This window comes from Elephas maximus, chromosome 20, assembly GCF_024166365.1.
Source record: "Elephas maximus indicus isolate mEleMax1 chromosome 20, mEleMax1 primary haplotype, whole genome shotgun sequence".
Lineage (NCBI taxonomy): Eukaryota > Metazoa > Chordata > Mammalia > Proboscidea > Elephantidae > Elephas > Elephas maximus.
Window position 1 is genome coordinate 70,123,187 of NC_064838.1, and position 20,690 is coordinate 70,143,876.

General features: G+C 42.6%; 1 protein-coding gene across 1 annotated transcript in view; it reads right to left on the reverse strand.

Moving 5' to 3' along the window:
- The window catches only part of ADAMTS9 (ADAM metallopeptidase with thrombospondin type 1 motif 9), a 199,390-nt gene that overhangs the window by 156,059 nt on the left and 22,641 nt on the right, over window positions 1-20,690 (reverse strand). Inside the window, exons 4-8 of the mRNA XM_049862795.1 lie at window positions 7,144-7,433; window positions 5,105-5,188; window positions 4,890-5,005; window positions 3,690-3,730; window positions 3,469-3,574 (exon numbers count right to left, since the gene is read on the reverse strand). Of these exons, the coding sequence (XP_049718752.1) occupies window positions 3,469-3,574; window positions 3,690-3,730; window positions 4,890-5,005; window positions 5,105-5,188; window positions 7,144-7,433 (637 nt within the window). The remainder of the gene's footprint in view (window positions 1-3,468; window positions 3,575-3,689; window positions 3,731-4,889; window positions 5,006-5,104; window positions 5,189-7,143; window positions 7,434-20,690) is intronic.

Here is a 20,690-nt window from a genome sequence, read left to right on the forward strand (position 1 = left end):
TAGTGACTCTACAGGACAGAGTAGAGCTGCCCATAAGGTTCCAAAGGTTGTAATCTCTACGGAAGCAGACTGCCACATCTTTCTCCCATGGAGTAGCCAGTGGTTTGAACTGCCAACCTTTTGGTTAACAGCCAACACTTAACCGCTGTGCCACAATGCCTCCTAACTGAGTGTTACCTCCCCCAAAACAAACAAAAGAACAAACAACAACAACAACAACAAAACCCACTGCCATTGACTCATAGTGACCCTATAGGACAGAGCAGAACTACCCCTTGGGGTTTCCAAGGAGTGACTGGTGGATTGGAACTGCCAACCTTTTGGAGGTTTAAATGTTTGATCAAGGTCACACAGTTAATAAGGTTAGGGGGAGCTGGGACTTGAATCTATTTCAGTCTGATTACAAAACTTCAATGCTTACTATGCTAATCCCTTGCCATTAGACAAGATACGCAAGCTTTGTCAAGAATGCTGAATAAGGATTTCTGTATTTTGTAGAGACTCAGTTACCTCCCAGATTCTTCCTAACTCTTAGAATCTGTGTCTGGGAAGCTGGAAAAAGAAGGTAGAAGCTGTTTATGAAGCAACCAATTATGCTCAATAAACACAACAAAATCAGTTGCTTTTCCCCCCAACAGCTCCTGCACTTCACATTACCATAAAGTCATGATTGTAACAACTTAACGTGTAATTTTTAAATTAAAAAAATTTTTAATTTGATTTTTAAAGCTCATTAGAAAATCTGCTATAAAGTATGTAGCAAATTAATACTTTCACTTCCCTTAACATATGAGACAATGCCCCAAAGCAAAAACGACTCATTAATGGGTTAAGAATATACTTTTCGTTTAACTGATCAACTCACATCATTCACCTATGATTTCATTTTCTACCTCTTGACACATTTGAGATGGGGGGATAAGTATTCTCCCCACTCTACAGGTAGGGGAACAAAGTTCGAGTTGTCAGGAGGTTGACATGCCCTCGTCAGGAGAACGTGGAATAATAATTCAACCCGGAGCCAGACACCTGCCTCCCAGCCCAACCCCTATCTTGGAGCCTTTTGATATGATGATAAAGGTTCACATGCATAAAACTTCGGACAAATTATTTAGTATCTCTAAGTCAAACACAGGGAAACAATAATATCTACATTGTGGGGATCTTATCAGGATTAGAAGGGATAACGTAAATAAAAGCCCCTGCGACAATGCCAACTGTACAGTTTTTTGGGGGAGGGTTGTATCTGTGAATCATCACCACTCTGCAGCTGAATTTATTCGGGTTTTGTGGCTCAAAGTTGTCACTTTCCTTGGAACGCCAACTTTATAAATCAGCTGGCTAGAGGAGAAGTTTATAAGCTCCCGTGGGAAAGGAATTAACAGGAAATTAATTACATTTCTTTAAGTAGTGCACTTTTCCTAGCCACACATCGGGGGAAGCGTTAATCTGGTAATCACACAAACTCTCTGCCGTTTAAGTATACTCCTCTCTGTGGCTTTTCTCATTCTGTTCCCTAAGACACGAAAAGCTGCCCTGTTGAAATCCCACTCTATCCTTTACGGTCAAATATCATCTCCTATTCAAAATTCTGAAGGAATTTACTAGATTTTATGCAAAACAAACATACAAAAATTTCCAATAAGCTCTGTTAACACAAGTTTGGAAACATTGTGTTGAAGAAAACAAGCAGTTTACTTAATGCAGGACTTTTTAAAGACTATATTACTGAGTCTTTTGACTCTAAGCAAGTCTAGACTACGAAATTTTTCTTGAAATTATTTGACTACAAAACTCCATTTTCACAGGTTATTTTCACGAAAGAAGCCCTATATAGCACAACGATTAAGCGCTCAGCTGCTAACTGAAAGGTTGGCAGTTCAAAAACACACAGCAGCTCCGCAGGAGAAAGACCTGGCCATCTGCTCCCATAAAGATTCTTGCTGTGTGTAGAGTTGACACCAACTCATAGCGACCCTGTAGGGCAGAGTAGAACTGCCCCATAGGGTTTCCTAGGCTGTAATCTTTATAGGAGCAGATCACCGGATCTTTTCCCCTACAGAGCAGCTGGTGGGTTTGAAGCACAGACCTTTCAGTTAGCAGCTGAGTACTTAACCACTGTACCACCGGGGCCCCTTCCAAAAAAAGATTACAGCCTAGAGAACCCTATGGGGCAGTTCTACTCTGTAACATGGGGTCACTGTGAGTCAAAATCAACTCAATGGCACCCAACGGTAACAACAACAACATTGTCATGGAATTAGTGCCAGGTTCCTCGCGCTTTGAGAAATGCTAGTCAGACAGTGGTTTCAAGCTGAGTTCCAAGGAGTTCCTGATTTCCACAAAGCTGCCCCAGAAACCAAAAGTCTGGAGAGGACGCTGATTACACAGAGCTGTGGGCTGCTTCAACTGCTTGACTGGAAGCTGTGCCTCGTTTCTGTTCTAAGTACTAGGCATCTGCACAATATTTCCTTGGGGGAAAATAAAAGAACTGTACTCTCGAAAGGCACTAGTCTCGAAATATACCTGTTACATGATGAGCTGAGTTGGAAACATCTGTATCTCTGCATCTCACTTTATGCCAAACAGAGTGCACTGCACATAAGGCACCTTCAAGAAATATCCGCTGAATGAAAAAGTTTGCTTAACAGATGTCAGCTCTAAACAGAGTTAACCCAAGACGCTCAGATGGATACGCAAATATATTAAAGCTGTCCTTTGAGTAATTTATTTTAAAAAGATACACGTATTTTAATCATTGTAGAACGAAAATAATGCAGATAAAAAATCAGAATAATTTCTAGTAAATTCACATCCTCCCATCCCATGGTCTGTCTCTGAAGACAGAAGTGAAAAGCCAGTTCTACAGTGACCAGACACTTGGTGACCATATCAGGAAATGATGCGGCTACTCTGTAAATCACTCGAAGTCGTTCTCGTGAATGAATTTCTTCTCCGTTCATTCTGTTCCCTGAAAGAGGGATAACAGCGTCCCCAGATGCTAAATGTGTGAACGGTAACCTTGTATACCTAGAATCAGGAATGACCTGGATTTGTGAAAATCTTGAAGGCCAGGGCAATGTTGGGGGACACTCCTCCAGAGCAAAGATGTTGTTAAGTCAAGAAAGCTCTCCAAGCTAACACATGTTCTGCTTCACTGGAAGGGGTGGGAATGCCCCATCCCTCCAGTATGCAGGAGAAAAGGAGAAAGTGACGCCTTGCATAGAAAACTTGAGCAGCTAAACCAAAGCCCCATGTGAGCTACGGCTAAAGAGGCTGCTCTGCACATAATCGATCATCTGAAGTCCAAGTACTGGCCCCACTCAGTTCATAGCTCTTCCACCCTACAAACTCTATCGTGAGTCAGGAAGTGCTGCGCAGCCTCTAAATTCACGTTCGTGCTCAGTGATGCGAAGGAACAAGTCTGGGTCACTCTGAAATAAGTGAAAACACTGAAAGGAAACGTACACATGTCCCAGCTCGTGGGCTATGGTAAAAGCTGTACTCAGTCCACTGTCTTCACTAATAGAACAGCTTCTGTAGGGATCACAGATGGTTCCCAGTTCAGCAAGACCTATTAGAAGAAAAACACAAACAAACAAGGATTTACTTTAAAGAGCAATTGTGGCTTGGAATGAAAACATGTAGTAAACGGTTTTGGCCACAGAGGATGTGCGCGGCGGACTCACCTAAGGTGTCACATTTGTCCTGAGCTCGGCAGATGTCCTGTCTGAAAGCAAAACACACTTAGGGCCTCGAAGACACCACAGAGGAAATGCCAACACAGGTAAGTAAAGCTTCCAGGCATTCACAATAGCACACAATTTAGGGAGGGAGATACAAAAAGCAAACTAACAAGACCAGGCTTTTTCAACTCAAAAAAAGTTTGAGAACTAAAAGCTACATTAGCCTTCTTCTGCTGCAGGGGTAGCACAGGGCAGCAGGTGGGGGATCTTTATTCAGAAACCTCTCCATCAGGACTTTTCCTAAGACCTTTGAGGAAGGGGCTCCACTTTCTCAAAGACCCTGAGAATATTCCTGAGCAGGCCCTATAGGTCTTTCATGGGAGCTCCATTTAAGAGCAGCTGTTAGTGACCATTTCAGACATGGCCCACTGGACCTACAACAAGGCCAGCATGCCCTTGTTGACCCGCACTGTGTTTTAAACCTTTTTAGCTAGTTGCAGCTACGTAAAAATTGGGATATCTCACATTAAAAAAAAAACCCCATATTTATGGCTCCTTGCAAAATCTCAAAAGCTGGCAACATTGGACTCATATCCTATATGGCAACAACCAGTAAACGTGAACAGCAGCTGCTCGCTTCATAAAACCCCAAACCAAATCCGTTACTGTGGCGTCACCTCTGACTCACGGCGACCCTCTAGGACAGAGCAGAACTGCCCCGCAGGGCTCCCAAGGCTGTAATCGTTATGGAAGCAGCCTGCCACGTCTTTCTCCTGTGGAGCGGCTGATAGTTCTAACCACTGACCTTTTGGTTAGCAGCCGAGCGCTTAACCACTGTGCCACCAGGGGTCCTGCTCCTTTTATAAGGGGCATGGATTTTCAGGGCTGCATAACACATTTATTACCTACCTGGCACCTATAAATTTGTGGTTCTCAACCAGGGGTGACTCTGCCCCCTCCCTCCGGGGGGAAGGCATTTGAAAACATTGTTGATTGTCACAACTGAGAGGGTGGGTGCTGCTGGTTTATAGAGGGTAGAGGCCAGGATGCATCGCCCTCACCACACAGGGTTATCCAGCCCAAAATGTCAATATTGGCTAGGTTGAGAAACTCTGCTCTAGGGGCTGGGTCCCAGGAATATATGGCCTTATCCCATCAATGTGACCAGAAACAAAGCGATTTGTGAGTAAGAAATCCACACACCTGGTTATGAGAACAGCAGTATCATGCTGGATTCCACCAGGATAGTTCTTCAAATGCTGCCACTGGCAGAAGTTTCTTAACGTTGTCTGGGCATTAAAAGATATGGAAGGTCCTTCCTAAATACAGAAAAGAATAAGGTTGGCGGGTTATAGCAACACTAACTAGGCATGCCGTTTCGGATACAGTTAGAAGAAAGAAGAAAAAAACTTTATTACCTGTTCATTATGAATCACAACTAAGTTCACAATAACAATATTAATTAAATTTCCAATACTGGGGTCTTTATAGATAGAGGCTACCTGCAACCGAGATAAATTTTTCAAAGTTAATTGTGAATGCCGTGCAAGCAAAAAGCAACTCACTTCTCATGCTGAGCTCTGTCCTTTTTCACATTTCATGAACATACGCATTTGGTAGTTGTGAATTTTCATTCATTCAACAAACACTTATTAAGGTCTCTTTGTAAAATTCATAGATGACAGTTTTTAGATAACAATGAATTCAAACAAGCTTAAATTCCGAGGTATTTTCCTCTGAAATTGCACTGTCGAGCGACTTAACAGTTCTCTATGCCAAAACACAAGATATTAATTTTCAACCACTTTCCTCCCACTTCAAAGCCCAAATCACCAATTTATAAATTTTCACACTGACCACACGGTTGCTAACACTGCTGCTCTTTATGTTGAGCACTTATTTGTATTCTCAGCAACCTGGTACCCTGGGTTTTTATAAGTTTTTTTTGTTTGTTTGTTTTGGCATTATTATCATGAATCATGAGACCTACCATTTACTGAACGCTTATTGTGGGCTAGAGCCCTATGCTGAAACCTGCGCACACATTCACACTTATCCCCTCGGCAAATCTCTGGTCTAGGTCCTGTGATAATCTGAGGAAACTAAGGCTAGAGAAATTAAGTAACTTCTCCAAAGCTACACAGCTGCTGATGTACAGAGGCAGGACTCAGCCGAGGTCAGTTTGACCCAAAATCCATGTTTATAATCAAAATTCTTGTTCATAATATATTTATTCCTAATTCGGATCTGAATTATGAAGTGGAAACAGGGCTGGATCCACCGAGGCTCGAATGAGCGAGGGTTGATTTGGGGCTATCTCCACTATTTCCAGGAAAGAGCAATGTATGAATGAGTATATGAGAATATGCCATTTGTACTTGAAAACAAAAATATTGCAGATGTATACATATTTGTCTGAGAAGTACACAGTTGCATTGTCCAGTACATTAGTCATTTGCCACTTGTGGCTACTGGCCACTTGAAATGTAGCTAGTCTGAAAAAAGATATGCTGTGTCAAACACACTGGATGTCAAAGACCTAATATGAAAAAAAGCAAGAAACTAAACTATCTTATTAATAATTTTTATATTGACTACATGTAGAAAGGATACTATTTTGGATACAAAAGAAAATACATTATTAAAATAATTTTACCTCTTCCTTTTTACTTTTTTTCATGTGGCTACTAGAAAATTTCGAATTACATATGGCTTGCATTATATTTCTATTGGGCAGTGCTGGTTATACACACGCAAAAAACTAATAGCTGCTGCCTTTGGGAAGGAGCCTGGGCCCCGGGTAGGGAAGGGCACTTCTTTTTCTTCATATGTTCTTTGATTTTTTTTTAATCATGCAAATTTATTGCATTTTCAATTCAAAATGAGAACACAAAAATAGACTGAGAGACTCCTAGGCTTCACCTGGGAAGGGGCTGGCAGCATGCACCTGCATTTCAACAAGCTCCGTAGGTGACTCTGATTCATGACCAGCACCCACGAGTGTGACTCAAGACCCACCAGTCCTTGCTGTGAGTACCTCATACGTCAGACAGAAAGCACTGGTTTTGGAACCCGGACAAGGTAAAGGAAAGTCACATGCTGTGTCTAAGCCACTTAGAGCTTGATGTGATTGTGGACAAGTGACCTGGCTCCTTTGATGCTCAGCTTTCTTACCTATAAAACGGGGGTGATGATCCTACCTAGCAGTGTTCCAGGAGGGTTGGAAATTACACCTTTAAAGTAAGAAGCACATTGCCTAACACAGAATAAGCACTCAATATCGACACTGTCATTGTCATTATAAAATGACAACTGATGAATAACCTTACATTCTGCTCAGTCACTCGCCTCAATCGGCTGACATGCCAGCCCTGAACGATCCTCCAAAACACTGGATGGAAACTCTAAAAGGGGCATTTAGAAACCTCATAAATCACCTTTTTTTGAGTGTACTTACAATTGACATTAAAGTTAAAATATAATGTTGAAGGTTTGCTCCATGGTACGCAACCATTCTATTGTCTGCCACCACCATCACTTCGACAAACCGCGGGTAGGATAAAAAACGCTTTGTCCTTCTGTGGGTCCTCCTTTCCCCTGTACCGTCTGTCTTGTTGCCGTAGACAGAAAAAGCCTTTGCTGCCGAGTTGCTTTCTGACACTGCCACATCGTCTGCCAGCTTGCTCCTTCCACCCCATCTTCTCGTACTGGTTTTCCTCTTGTCTTTACTGTGGCTGCTGCTGTGCTCTGTAACAAACCAATGGTGCATATTACATGTCAGGCCACATGTATTTCATATTAAGAATTTAATTTGACACACCTTAAAACGATGCCTTTGTAGTCAAATTAACCATAAAATCAAGACTTACAACTGTGGGCACTGCAGGTGGAACTTGACCTTCACTCTCACCTAAGTGACCAAGGAATTCAAATCAGCTTCCCCTCACCTAAGTGACCAAGGACTTCAAATCAGCTTCCCCTCAGCTAAGTGACTATAGACTTCAAATCAGCTTCCCCTCACCAAAGTGACCAAGGACTTCAAATCAGCTTCCCCTCAGCTAAGTGACCAAGGACTTCAAATCAGCTTCCCTTCAGCTAAGTGACTATAGACTTCAAATGAGCTTCCCCTCAGCTAAGTGACCAAGGACTTCAAATCAGCTTCCCCTCAGCTAAGTGACCAAGGACCTCAAATCAGCTTCCCCTCAGCTAAGTGACCAAGGACCTCAAATCAGCTTCCCCTCAGCTAAGTGACTATAGACTTCAAATCAGCTTCCCCTCACCTAAGTGACCAAGGACTTCAAATCAGCTTCCCCTCACCTAAGTGACTATAGACTTCAAATCAGCTTCCCCTCACCTGAGTGACCAAGGACTTCAAATCAGCTTCCTCTCAGCTAAGTGACCAAGGACTTCAAATCAGCTTCCCCTCACCTAAGTGACCAAGGACTTCAAATCAGCTTCCACTCACCTGAGTGACCAAGGACTTCAAATCAGCTTTCCCTCACCTAAGTGACCAAGGACTTCAAATCAGCTTCCCCGCAGCTAAGCGACTATAGACTTCAAATCAGCTTCCCCTCACCTGAGTGACCAAGGACTTCAAATCAGCTTCCCCTCACCTGAGTGACCAAGGACTTCAAATCAGCTTCCACTCACCTAAGTGACCAAGGACTTCAAATCAGCTTCCCCTCACCTAAGTGACCAAGGACTTCAAATCAGCTTCCCCTCAGCTAAGTGACTATAGACTTCAAATCAGCTTCCCCTCACCTGAGTGACCAAGGACTTCAAATCAGCTTCCCCGCAGCTAAGTGACTATAGACTTCAAATCAGCTTCCCCTCACCTGAGTGACCAAGGACTTCAAATCAGCTTCCCCTCACCTAAGTGACCAAGGACTTCAAATCAGCTTCCCCTCAGCTAAGTGACCAAGGACTTCAAATCAGCTTCCCCTTACCTAAGTGACCAAGGACTTCAAATCAGCTTCCCCTCAGCTAAATGACCAAGGACCTCAAATCAGCTTCCCCTCAGCTAAGTGACTATAGACTTCAAATCAGCTTCCCCTCACCTAAGTGACCAAGGACTTCAAATCAGCTTCCCCTCACCTAAGTGACCAAGGACTTCAAATCAGCTTCCCCTCACCTAAGTGACCAAGGACCTCAAATCAGCTTCCCCTCACCTAAGTGACTATAGGCTTCAAATCAGCTTCCCCTCAGCTAAGTGACTATAGACTTCAAATCAGCTTCCCCTCACCTAAGTGACCAAGGACGTCAAATCAGCTTCCCCTCAGCTAAGTGACTATAGACTTCAAATCAGCTTCCCCTCACCTGAGTGACCAAGGACTTCAAATCAGCTTCCCCTCACCTAAGTAACCAAGGACTTCAAATCAGCTTCCCCTCACCTGAGTGACCAAGGACTTCAAATCAGCTTCCCCTCACCTGAGTGACCAAGGACTTCAAATCAGCTTTCCCTCACCTAAGTGACCAAGGACCTCTAATCAGCTTCCCCTCAGCTAAGTGACTAAGGACTTCAAATCAGCTTCCCCTCACCTAAGTGACTATAGACTTCAAATCAGCTTCCCCTCACCTAAGTGACCAAGGACTTCAAATCAGCTTCCCCTCACCTAAGTGACCAAGGACCTCAAATCAGCTTCCCCTCAGCTAAGTGACTAAGGACTTCAAATCAGCTTCCCCTCAGCTAAGTGACTAAGGACTTCAAATCAGCTTCCCCTCACCTAAGTGACTATAGACTTCAAATCAGCTTCCCCTCACCTAAGTGACCAAGGACTTCAAATCAGCTTCCCCTCACCTAAGTGACCAAGGACCTCAAATCAGCTTCCCCTCAGCTAAGTGACTAAGGACTTCAAATCAGCTTCCCCTCAGCTAAGTGACTAAGGACTTCAAATCAGCTTCCCCTCACCTAAGTGACCAAGGACTTCAAATCAGCTTCCCCTCACCTAAGTGACCAAGGACCTCAAATCAGCTTCCCCTCAGCTAAGTGACTAAGGACTTCAAATCAGCTTCCCCTCAGCTAAGGGACTACAGACTTCAAATTAGCTTCCCCGGGAAGCTTCCATAAATGCTCACTCTTAAGGTATTAGAAAATCAGGCCTGGACTTAGGGAAAGGATAGTACAGGATTCTTTTCATTTGGTAACAAAAGCCTTGCTGTGAATTAACTGGTTCCCACCCTCATTGTTCTCTGCTGTGGATATAGTCAGGGCCAACAACACAACTACCGCACCGTAAAGAGTGGAGATGGAGATGTTTTATACCCTCCACTTCTGATACCCAGTGAGGTACAGCACGAAGAGGTCTGAGAGGCGGAGGCTAACAGGGGACACGAAGGAACTTCAGGCATTTGTTACCTTATTCCATCATTGTTATATCTGAAAGATAAGAATAGGATCACCGCTCTTCAGTGCCTCTGAATGTCTAATTAATTTATTTCAGGGCTCAGAGAGTACGGCGAGGTAGCTGGGAAAGGGATTTACAATCCCTGATTAAAAAAAACCCAACCCATTGCTGCCGAGTCGATTTCAACTCACAGTGACCCTGTAGGGCACAGTAGAACTGCTCCGTAGAGTTTCCAAGGAGCCCCTGGCAGATTCGAACCGCTGACCTTTTGGTTAGCAGCTGCAGCACTTAACCACTACGCCACCAGAGTTTCCAGTGCCAGATTAGCACCATTCATTTCACTCCTGCCTAGGCCCCTTGGGTTCTGCACAGCCTGCTGCTCAAAGTGTGGGGCACGGACTAGGAGCAATGACAACACTGGAAGCTTGTTATCATGGAGGCTCACACATCCCAGCTCAGGCCTGATGAATAGAGGCTGCGTTGAGATGCTGATTCATATTCACATTAAAGTTTGGAGATGCACTAGTCTGGAATTTAAGGAGCCCTGGTGGTTTTTTTTGGTGGTGGCTGGCAACCAAAAGGTCAGCCGTTCCAACCCACCAGCAGCTCCTCAGGAGAAAGATGCGGCAGTCTGCTTCTTTAGAGATTTACAGTCTTGAAAACCCTGTGGGGCAGTTCTACTCTGTCCTAGAGTTGCTATGAGTTGGAATCGACTCAAAGGCAGTGGGGTTTTGTTTTGATTTGGTGGCTCAAACAGTTAAGAGCTCAGCTGTTAACCAGAAGGTCAGCGGTTTGAAACCAGCCAACGGCTCCGTGGGACAAAGACCTGGTGATCTGCTTCCACAAAGATTACAGCCTAGAAAACCCCATCCGGTGGTTTTACTTTGTCACATGGGGTCGTTACGAGTCGGAATCGACTGGACGGTACTCGACAACAACAGTCTGGAATTTGGCTTGAAGTTTGTATTGCTGGTAAAAATACCCAATTTCCATAGAATTGACCACACAGAGTAAGCATAAAAGTGCCTGCTAAATATGCTTTTAGTAAGAACACAATTTAATCAGTTGTCTTGCTTATCAGCTCATAAATGTACTTTAAAGCTTTAACCCAACCAGCTTGTAGTCTAAAGTTGGCAGTGGAATTGTACAACGAAGAAGTATGCTAACCTAGGCCATAAGGAATAAATTTATTACGCCAACACCAAAATATATAAAGTTAAAGTGTAAGTCGTTTCCTGTGTGAAGATTCCAAACGTTGGGCCATCACAGCCACTTGCTAAAACAATCACTTTAGGCCGGGATACGTATTTTGCCTGGCTGAGTGGTCTGTCAACTGTTAAAATAGTGAAATCAGTCCAAACTATCAAACAAATTGTATGTAGTCCAGCTATAGATAACATGACTGGTCCAAGCACAGTACACGGTAGGATGTTGCATTAGTGTTCTTCTAGGCTCTCTTTTAAGCACATTCACATATGTGTGTCTATGACTTACGGGCAACTGGGCAGTTCAGTCAATTTTCTAATCATCAAATGATTATAGAATACTCAACAAGCACCTACAATGTACCATGCATTGAGTAGGCTCTTTTATGTATGTTTTCTTACGTATTTCTCTCAGACCAAGAAAGTTACCTCCGTTTTACAGATGAGAAAAATAAGTCTCAAAGAGGTCGAGTAACTTGTCCAAAGTCACGAAGCAGGAAGTGGGTATATGCGCAATCACCGCTACCCAATGGATTCGATCAACACCCTGAACAATGTTCTTTCTACTAAGCAAGGCTTCTCAGGAGCTGGGGATTGCAGTGGCCTTATGTTTTGGTTGATAGTTTCAAAACTGAATCTGAATTGGGAAAAAGATAGTACCTGGTGGGTATTTTCAAGAAGGGTCTTGCTTTTCACAACAGATGTATGTAAGCCAAATTGTTGAAACGTGAATCTTTCTTTTAATGCATTAAGAAAACACGCCACTTAGTTTGTGAAGTGTAAATAATCTTCATTTAATGTCTTCTGTAAATATTTTGATTTAATTTATTGAGTTTACTTAGAGACAAATATGCTGCAGTAAAAAAAAAAAAAAAAAAAGCCACCAGAGAAAATGCTGTATAGCATTCTTCTTTTGGCCACTAAGGGGGAAAACTGTGTCCTCAGCACCATCAGGGAGGACTGGGCATGGGAAAACAGGAGGAAAAATCAAGGCACTAACTGGAAACCAGACACACTTATTTAAATAACAAAGTTGAAGAAAGTAAAGCACTCATTACAAAAACTCCAGTTTCTAACGGAGAACAACCCATGAAATTTTAATATATATATCTGGAAGATATTTCAATCACAAGTAATCTGTGTATCGAAGATATAATTCAGCACACTTTATGCAGCATGAAAATGCTGGAACTAAATTCTTCTTTGGGATAGAAAGCAACATCCCCTAGTATGTTATGCCTCCTAGTCTTTCACCCATCTGACCTTCTCTCCTAATGAGTTAGAATCGTATTTATCAACCTAATTAGCCCAATTAACTTCTAATGCATTAACCATTTTAGCAAGCAACTTGGAATTTAAATTAAAAATAGTATGAGATTTATAGATGTAATTATTCATAATGACTATAAATGCATGAAGAGTTTTACTTGGAGAATCGGAAAAAAAGACAGACATTGTAAGTTACACACTGATTCAACTCGCTTGTCTCTGAACAGGAGCTGTTTGGACAGAGGATGATTTCCATCACGGGAACACCGTTAAGATAAAAAGAAAGGCTTCCCCGTTTCTCTGTGGTGACCTCTTAGCAAATGGAATCAAGGCTAGAGTTCTGGGAATTTGCAATGTCACTTTACTAATAGTTTTATCGGAATAGACTACACAATGAAATTTCACTCTCAAGAAAAGCTGAGTACAAATAGTCTGTGCATTCTTGCTCTTTATTTTCACACATAGTTCTACCTTTCTTATTTTTTGATAAACGTTTCATTGAGATAATTTGCATGCCATAAAATTCACCCTTCTAAGATGTACAATTCAGTGGTTTTTAGTGCATTCATGGAGTTGTGCAGCCATCACCGTTATTTGACTTTACAATATTTTCATCACCCCAGGAAGAAACACTGTACGCACTGGCAGTCAGTCCCTGACAACCACTCATCTACTTTCTGTCTATGTGGATTTGTCTATGCTGGCATTTTATAATAAATGGTATGTTGCAATGTATGGGTTTTTTGTATCTGGCTTCTTTCACTTAATACAATGTTTTCAGGATCCATCCATGTTGTAATTGTATCGTAACTTCATTCTTTTTATTGCTAAATAATATCCTACTGTATGGATACAGCACATTTGGTTTATCTACTCATCAACTGATGGACATTTGGGTGGTTTCAACTTTTTAGCTATTGTACATATGCTGCTATGAACATTTGGGTACAAATTTTTATATGTACATATGTTTTCATTTCTCTTGGGTATATGCTTAGAAGTAGACATGCTAGGTTATATGGTAACTTTGGAGTCCCTGGGTGGTGCAAACGGTTAACAAGCTCAGCAGCAAACCGAAAAGTTGGAGGTTCAAGTCCACCAAAGGTGCCTCAGAAGAAAAGCCTGAGGATCTACTTCTGAAAAGTGAGCCACTGAAAACCCTATGGAGACAGTTCTACTCTGACACACATGGGGTCGCCACGACTCGGGGTCAACCTGACCTCAACTGGAAATGGAAACTCTGTGTTCAGCATTTTGAGGAACTGCCAAATGGCTTTCCAAAGTGGCTGCATCATTTTCTTGCCTCCTCTTAAAGTTCAGAGATGACCTCAGAAACAGTGAATTGTTTCTTCATGGTTCTTCCTTAAAAGACTAATCCCCCTTACTTGACTAAATAGCTTATGAGCAACCTGGCCCAGTTCGTATCTTAAAATAGCATGTCGATACCTCCAAGAATCAAAGACATGTTTGCATTCAGAGAGAAGGACAACATTTTGCAATCTGAATCCTCGCAGTGCGTGCAAACAAATGTAGGTATGTTAAAAAGCTCTAGCTAGCACCTGTGTGCCTCCTAATGCCACAGTATAGGCACCAGAGTCATAACATTTTATTCCAAGAACACTGAGTCAGTGTTAGCTTTTAAGACTGTTTTGGCCTTGATGGCTACAAAGAGGAGGCGGTGATGCTGATAACCACCACAGACAGCCTGTCTGCTAAGGACTCATGCTCTGATGGGGTAAGGCCTGATGCCAGACCTATTTGATCTTGAGCAAGCAACTGACTGCAGCTCACCCTCAGCCTTCCACTTAAAAAGACCAAGTAAGAATCGTACCTGTGTCAGAGTTGTTTTGAGGAATAATTGGAGACCATATGTTTAAAGTGCCAGCACGTGCCTAGTGCGTAAGGAAGAACCAATAAATACTGTTATTAATATTATTATTTTCACTATTTTTTTTTTACCAGTGGCAAAGTCATAAAAAGTGAGCTACAACTGAACGAGACTATTTCAGGGAGTGCCTCTACTTGTTCTTAAAAATGGTTTTTTGGCTTATAATAACTATTTCAAAGACATAAGCTGATTATATCAGTAAACAGGGCAAATCCCCATGAAATGTGCCTGATTTCATTTCTGACACCTAACCTTATGTTTTTTTTTTTTTAACCTTATGATGTTCTGAAAATGGTAGTAATGACAAAGCTGGAAGTGCTGAGGTCTCGGTTTTAATCTGCCACTTACGACTCAAAAGGTCTTTTCAGGGTCACCTCTCTGGGCCTCAGTTTCCTGACCTGTTAAGTAGGCACAGAAATACCTGCTTTGCTTTTGAGGCTGCTGTGAGAATCAAATCAGAGCATATGCAGAAAATTCCTTTTGAGTTATAAATTGAATTTAAAAACCACTTCTTGCATACCTGTTTCGTGCTTGGTACTAGGCTAAGTTGAAATAAACAACAACAACAAAACAAAAATAAGACTTTGGCCCAACCCTGAAAAAAAAAAAAAAGTATTGCAAAAATTTAAGATGGTATCATTATTTAGAAACTCCACAGTCAAAAACTGTTAATATTTGCTTATTTGTTGGTAAAAATCATTTAGATGTGTTTCATTTCACGTTGCAATATAATAAAATGCATATTGCATTACTAAATAACTGGAAGTATTTTAAAACATAACATCCAGGTCTTGTCATCAAATGGTTATTCATGTAAGAGTTTCACATCACCTGGGGTTGGGTGGCGCGAGGAGATTCGAATGTTAACATTAACAGTTGGGAAGTTAATTATTGCTTTCCACTTTCCTAAGGTTTATCAAAGTTTAACTGGATTTCCCTAAGGCACTGAACCACCTTGTGACCTTCTGGTCTAACTGGGCCAGGGAATCGCAGTGAAAGACCAAAGGGAAGAGTCAAGAGCTGGTTTGCTCTAAGGCTACCCTAGCTGTTTCCTGTTTCAAAGCCTCAGATTCCTCATTTGCAGAATGAGGCTGCTGCTAACAGAGCACACCTTCAAGCTGACTGTGAAGATTTAAAGAGATACTATTCACAAAGTACCCTCGGCACAGTGCCTGGCACATCAAATACTTAGCATAATAATAAGTTTTAGTTGTTGTTTTACTCCAAAGCAAAAAATCAAACCCACTGCTGTTGATTCTATCACACAGACACCATAGGGTTTCCAAGGCTGTAAATCTTTACAGAAGCAAACTGCCACATCTTGCTCCCATGGAGCCGCTGGTAGTTTTGAACCACCGACCTTTGGTTAGCAATCACTTTACCAACTGCGCCACCAGGGCCCTGTTGTTTCACTAGCAGTACACAAAACTTCCCCCCTTTATTAGTTAGCGCACTGGCATTAGAGTGTCCCAAACAAAGCAAACGTGTTTTAGAAGGCATCTTTCCCTCTCTTACTTTGTTTGTTTATAGAAAATACATTTCCTTTCATCCCAGCTCCTTCCTGTTCAGCTCCCCACCACAGACAACTGTCTAGAGTTTAAGGGGTAACCTTTTGTTTGTATGTGCTTTTGTCAAAAGTGTCTTGGTTTTATATGAGTGCATTTTTTTTTTTTTTTTTTTATAATAACTTTTATTAAGCTTCAAGTGAACGTTTACAAATCCAATCAGTCTGTCACATATAAGTTTACATACATCTCACTCCCTACTCCCACTTACTCTCCCCGTCTTGAGTCAGCCCTTTCAGTCTCTCCTTTCTTGACAATTTTGCCGGCTTCCCTCTCTCTCTATCCTCCCATCCCCCCTCCAGACAAGAGTTGCCAACACAATCTCAAGTGTACACCTGATATAATTAGCTCACTCTTCATCAGCGTCTCTCTCCCACCCGCTGACCAGTCCCTTTCATGTCTGATGAGTTGTCTTCAGGGATGGTTCCTGTCCTGTGTCAAGAGAAGGTCTGGAGAGCATGACCGCCGGGATTCCTCCAGTCTCAGTCAGACCATTAAGTTTGGTCTTCTTATGAGAATTTGGGGTCTGCATCTCACTGCTCTCCTGCTCCCTCAGGGGTCCTCTGCTGAGCTCCCTGTCAGGGCAGTCATCGATTGTGGCCGGGCACCAACTAGTTCTTCTGGTCTCAGGATGATGTAGGTCTCTGGTTCATGTGGCCCTTTCTGTCTCTTGGGCTCTTAGTTGTCATGTGGGCTTGGTGTTCTTCATTTTCCTTTGCTCCAGGTGGGTTGAGACCAATTGCTGCATCTTAGATGGCTGCTTGTTAGCATTTAAGACCCCAGACGCCACATTTCAAAGTGGGATGCAGAATGATTTCATAATAGAATTATTTTGCCAATTGACTTAGAAGTCCCCGCAAACCATGTTCCCCAGACCCCCGCGCTTGCTCCGCTGAGCTTTGAAGCATTCATTTTATCCCGGAAACTTCTTTGCTTTTGGTCCAGTCCAATTGAGCTGACCTTCCATGTATTGAGTGTTGTCTTTCCCTTCACCTAAAGCAGTTCTTATCTACTGATTAATCAATAAAAAAACCCTCTCCCACCCTCCCTCCCTCCCCCCCTCGTAACCACAAAAGTATGTGTTCTTCTCAGGTTTACTATTTCTCAAGATCTTATAATAGTGGTCTTATACAGTATTTGTCCTTTTGCCTCTGACTCATTTCGCTCAGCATAATGCCTTCCAGGTTCCTCCATGTTATGAAATGTTTCAGAGATTCGTCACTGTTCTTTATCGATGCGTAGTATTCCATTGTGTGAATATACCACAATTTATTTACCCATTCATCCGTTGATGGACACCTTGGTTGCTTCCAACTTTTTGCTATTGTAAACAGAGCTGCAATAAACATGGGTGTGCATATATCTGTTTGTATGAAGGCTCTTGTATCTCTAGGGTATATTCCGAGGAGTGGGATTTCTGGGTTGTATGGTAGTTCTATTTCTAACTGTTTAAGATAACGCCAGATAGATTTCCAAAGTGGTTGTACCATTTTACATTCCCACCAGCAGTGTATGAGAGTTCCAATCTCTCCGCAGCCTCTCCAACATTTATTATTTTGTGTTTTTTGGATTAATGCCAGCCTTGCTGGTGTGAGATGGAATCTCATCGTAGTTTTAATTTGCATTTCTCTAATGGCTAATGATCGAGAGCATTTTCTCATGTATCTGTTGGCTGCCTGAATATCTTCTTTAGAGAAATGTGTGTTCATATCCTTTGCCCACTTCTTGATTGGGTTGTTTGTCTTTTTGTGGTTGAGTTTTGACAGAATCATGTAGATTTTAGAGATCAGGCGCTGGTCGGAGATGTCATAGCTGAAAATTCTTTCCCAATCTGTAGGTGGTCTTTTTACTCTTTTGGTGAAGTCTTTAGATGAGCATAGGTGTTTGATTTTTAGGAGCTCCCAGTTATCGGGTTTCTCTTCATCATTTTTGGTAATGTTTTGTATTCTGTTTATACCTTGTATTAGGGCTCCTAGGGTTGTCCCAATTTTTTCTTCCATGATCTTTATCGTTTTAGTCTTTATGTTTAGGTCTTTGATCCACTTGGAGTTAGTTTTTGTGCATGGTGTGAGGTATGGGTCCTGTTTCATTTTTTTGCAAATGGATATCCAGTTATGCCAGCACCATTTGTTAAAAAGGCTGTCTTTTCCCCAGTTAATTGACACTGGTCCTTTGTCAAATATCAGCTGCTCATACGTGGATGGATCTATGTCTGGGTTCTCAATTCTGTTCCATTGGTCTATGTGTCTGTTGTTGTACCAATACCAGGCTGTTTTGACTACTGATGAGTGCATTTTTAATTATGTAGATAGTATTGGGTTAAACTTCTCATTCTGTTTCTTTTTTTTTTTTTTTTTTAACGCTAATATTACTGAGTACCTATTACAGGCAGTGCTGAATGCCCAGGGAGCCCCGTGTGGATCTCATGGGGTTCTCACTATCCTTTGAGGTAAGTACCGTTATTATCCCCACTTTACAGATGAGGAAACTGAGGCACTGAGAGGTTCCGTAGCCTGTCAAAGACCCACAGCTAGTCAGCAGAAAAATCTAGAATGAACTCTAGCCGTACACCCAAGATCCATTTTATTTTCCTTTTCCACACTAAAGAGAGAACCTGAGCAAACACTCTACTTAATCACAGAATAAGGGAGATAAAGCCTTTCTCTCTTTCCTAATATGGCTTAACCTTGACCCCGAGATACCATGTCCACTGGGAGGGTCTTCTTTCTGCCAGGAACAAAAGACCTGCTAAATAGAATAAGTACCATCACCACCGGGGAGAGGCCTGGGGAGCTGACGTATACCAGGAAATCCACCCCCGCCTTCCCCACTGAACAACACAGGGTATTCTGGTCTCTCTCAACCTGGCAAGAAGTCAAAATAATGCAAGACAGATGGACGTATGTATGATGGAAGGAACTGCTACAGGACAGTGGTTCTCAAAGTGTCACCTGGACCAGCAGCATCTGGGAACTTGCTGGAAAAGCAGACAATCAGGTCCCAAACCAGACCTAGTGAACCAGCAACTCCTAGAGATGTGGTCCTGGAAATCTGCATTCTGACAAGCCGTATAGGAGATTCTGATGCACTAAACTTTGAGAACCGCTGTCCTAGCTTACGGCTTAGTATTCAATAGCTATTTTCTCTATATCGCTCCTTCCAGCTTCTTAAATATCCAACGATCACTTCAACATATACAGAATTTATTACAGAGGAACATATCAAGCGGATAATTGCAACGGGACATTCTAAATGAGGAAAGGCAGTGCAGCCTAATGGCTTAGGGTCAAACCTTGAGTCAGCCTTCACAGCTGTGGGCACATTACTTAACTATAAAACCAGTTACTGTCCAGGTGATTCAGACTCATGGAGACCCCACGTGTGTCAGAGTAGAACTGTGTGCTCCATAGGGTTTTCAATGGTTGTTTTTTTGGAAGTAGGCCACCAGGCCTTTCGTCCGAGGCATCTCTGGGTAGACCTGAGTCTCCAACCTTTGGGTTAGCAGCCAAGCGTGTTAGCCATTTGTACTACCCAGGATCTCCTACTTAACTATAAAAAAACCCCAAACCCACTGCCCTCCAATCAATCCCAACCCATAGCGACCTTATAGGACAGAGCAGAACTGCCCCATAGGGTTTCCAAGGAGAAGCTGGTAGATTTGAATGGCCCACCTTTATAGTTAGCAGCCATAGCTCACCGTAGCTCTTAACCACTACGCCACCAGGGTTCCTAATAGGAACCTCGATTTCTTCACCGCTGAAGAGGAGATAAGAACGTTGACCTCACAGAGGTGCAGTGGAGAGTAGGTGAACTTGTGTGGGGGGTGATGTGTGCAGCTCTGCTGGACACAGAGTAGGAAATAGTGGCCATTATTACTACTGGACTGGGTGATTTCTTAAAAAAAAAAAAGGTAACCCTCTTTTACACATTCATTCATTCATTTTTAATGCATGTTCTCATTGAGCACCTACAGTGAGTGAGGCACTGAGACCCTTCAGGATTAGAAGCCCTCCTCAGACAAACCAACCTGCAGAACGTCCCCCAGTTACACCGGTCCACAGGGTTCAGGCAGTGCCTGGCGCATCATGCACACTTGGTGAGTAACTGTGAGAGGGAGGCTCACAGGAGACAGGTCCAGCCCTGCTCCCGTGGAACTTCCAATCTAGGCAACTAGCACATGCCCAGTGACAGTAAGAAGACATAGTCTGAAATGTAATTTGATGCAAATAAATCCAACAAACACATTCACCTTTCAACTGGCTCCAGTAGCCGATAACATAAACCCGAAAAAACCCAAATCCGCAGCCATCAAGTTGATTCTGATCTTAGTGGCCCTAGAGGACAGAGTAGAATTGCCTCCATAGGGTTTCCAAGGAGCGGCTGGTGGCTATGAACTGCCAACCTTTTGGTTAGCAGCCATAGCACTTAACTACCTCACCACCAGGGCTCCACCTCTTAGCTGGCTCCGTAGCTGATTACACACAGGGAGCAAAAAGTGGAGCTGACCCGCAGAGCCCTGCCCCCTCTGCTCTAGTCAGACCTAACATGTGCACCAATGGGGAACACTGGGAGAGTTGCTTTATAAAGCCTTCAGACAGGGGCTCAGCAGGATGAGACAAACAGTCTCCTGGGCTCAGAGGAAAATGGACCAACAAGCACAATGTGGCCAAAACAAGACAAAACAAAAAAACCCAAAACAACCATAAAACCAGTGAACGTTCCAATGATAAAGA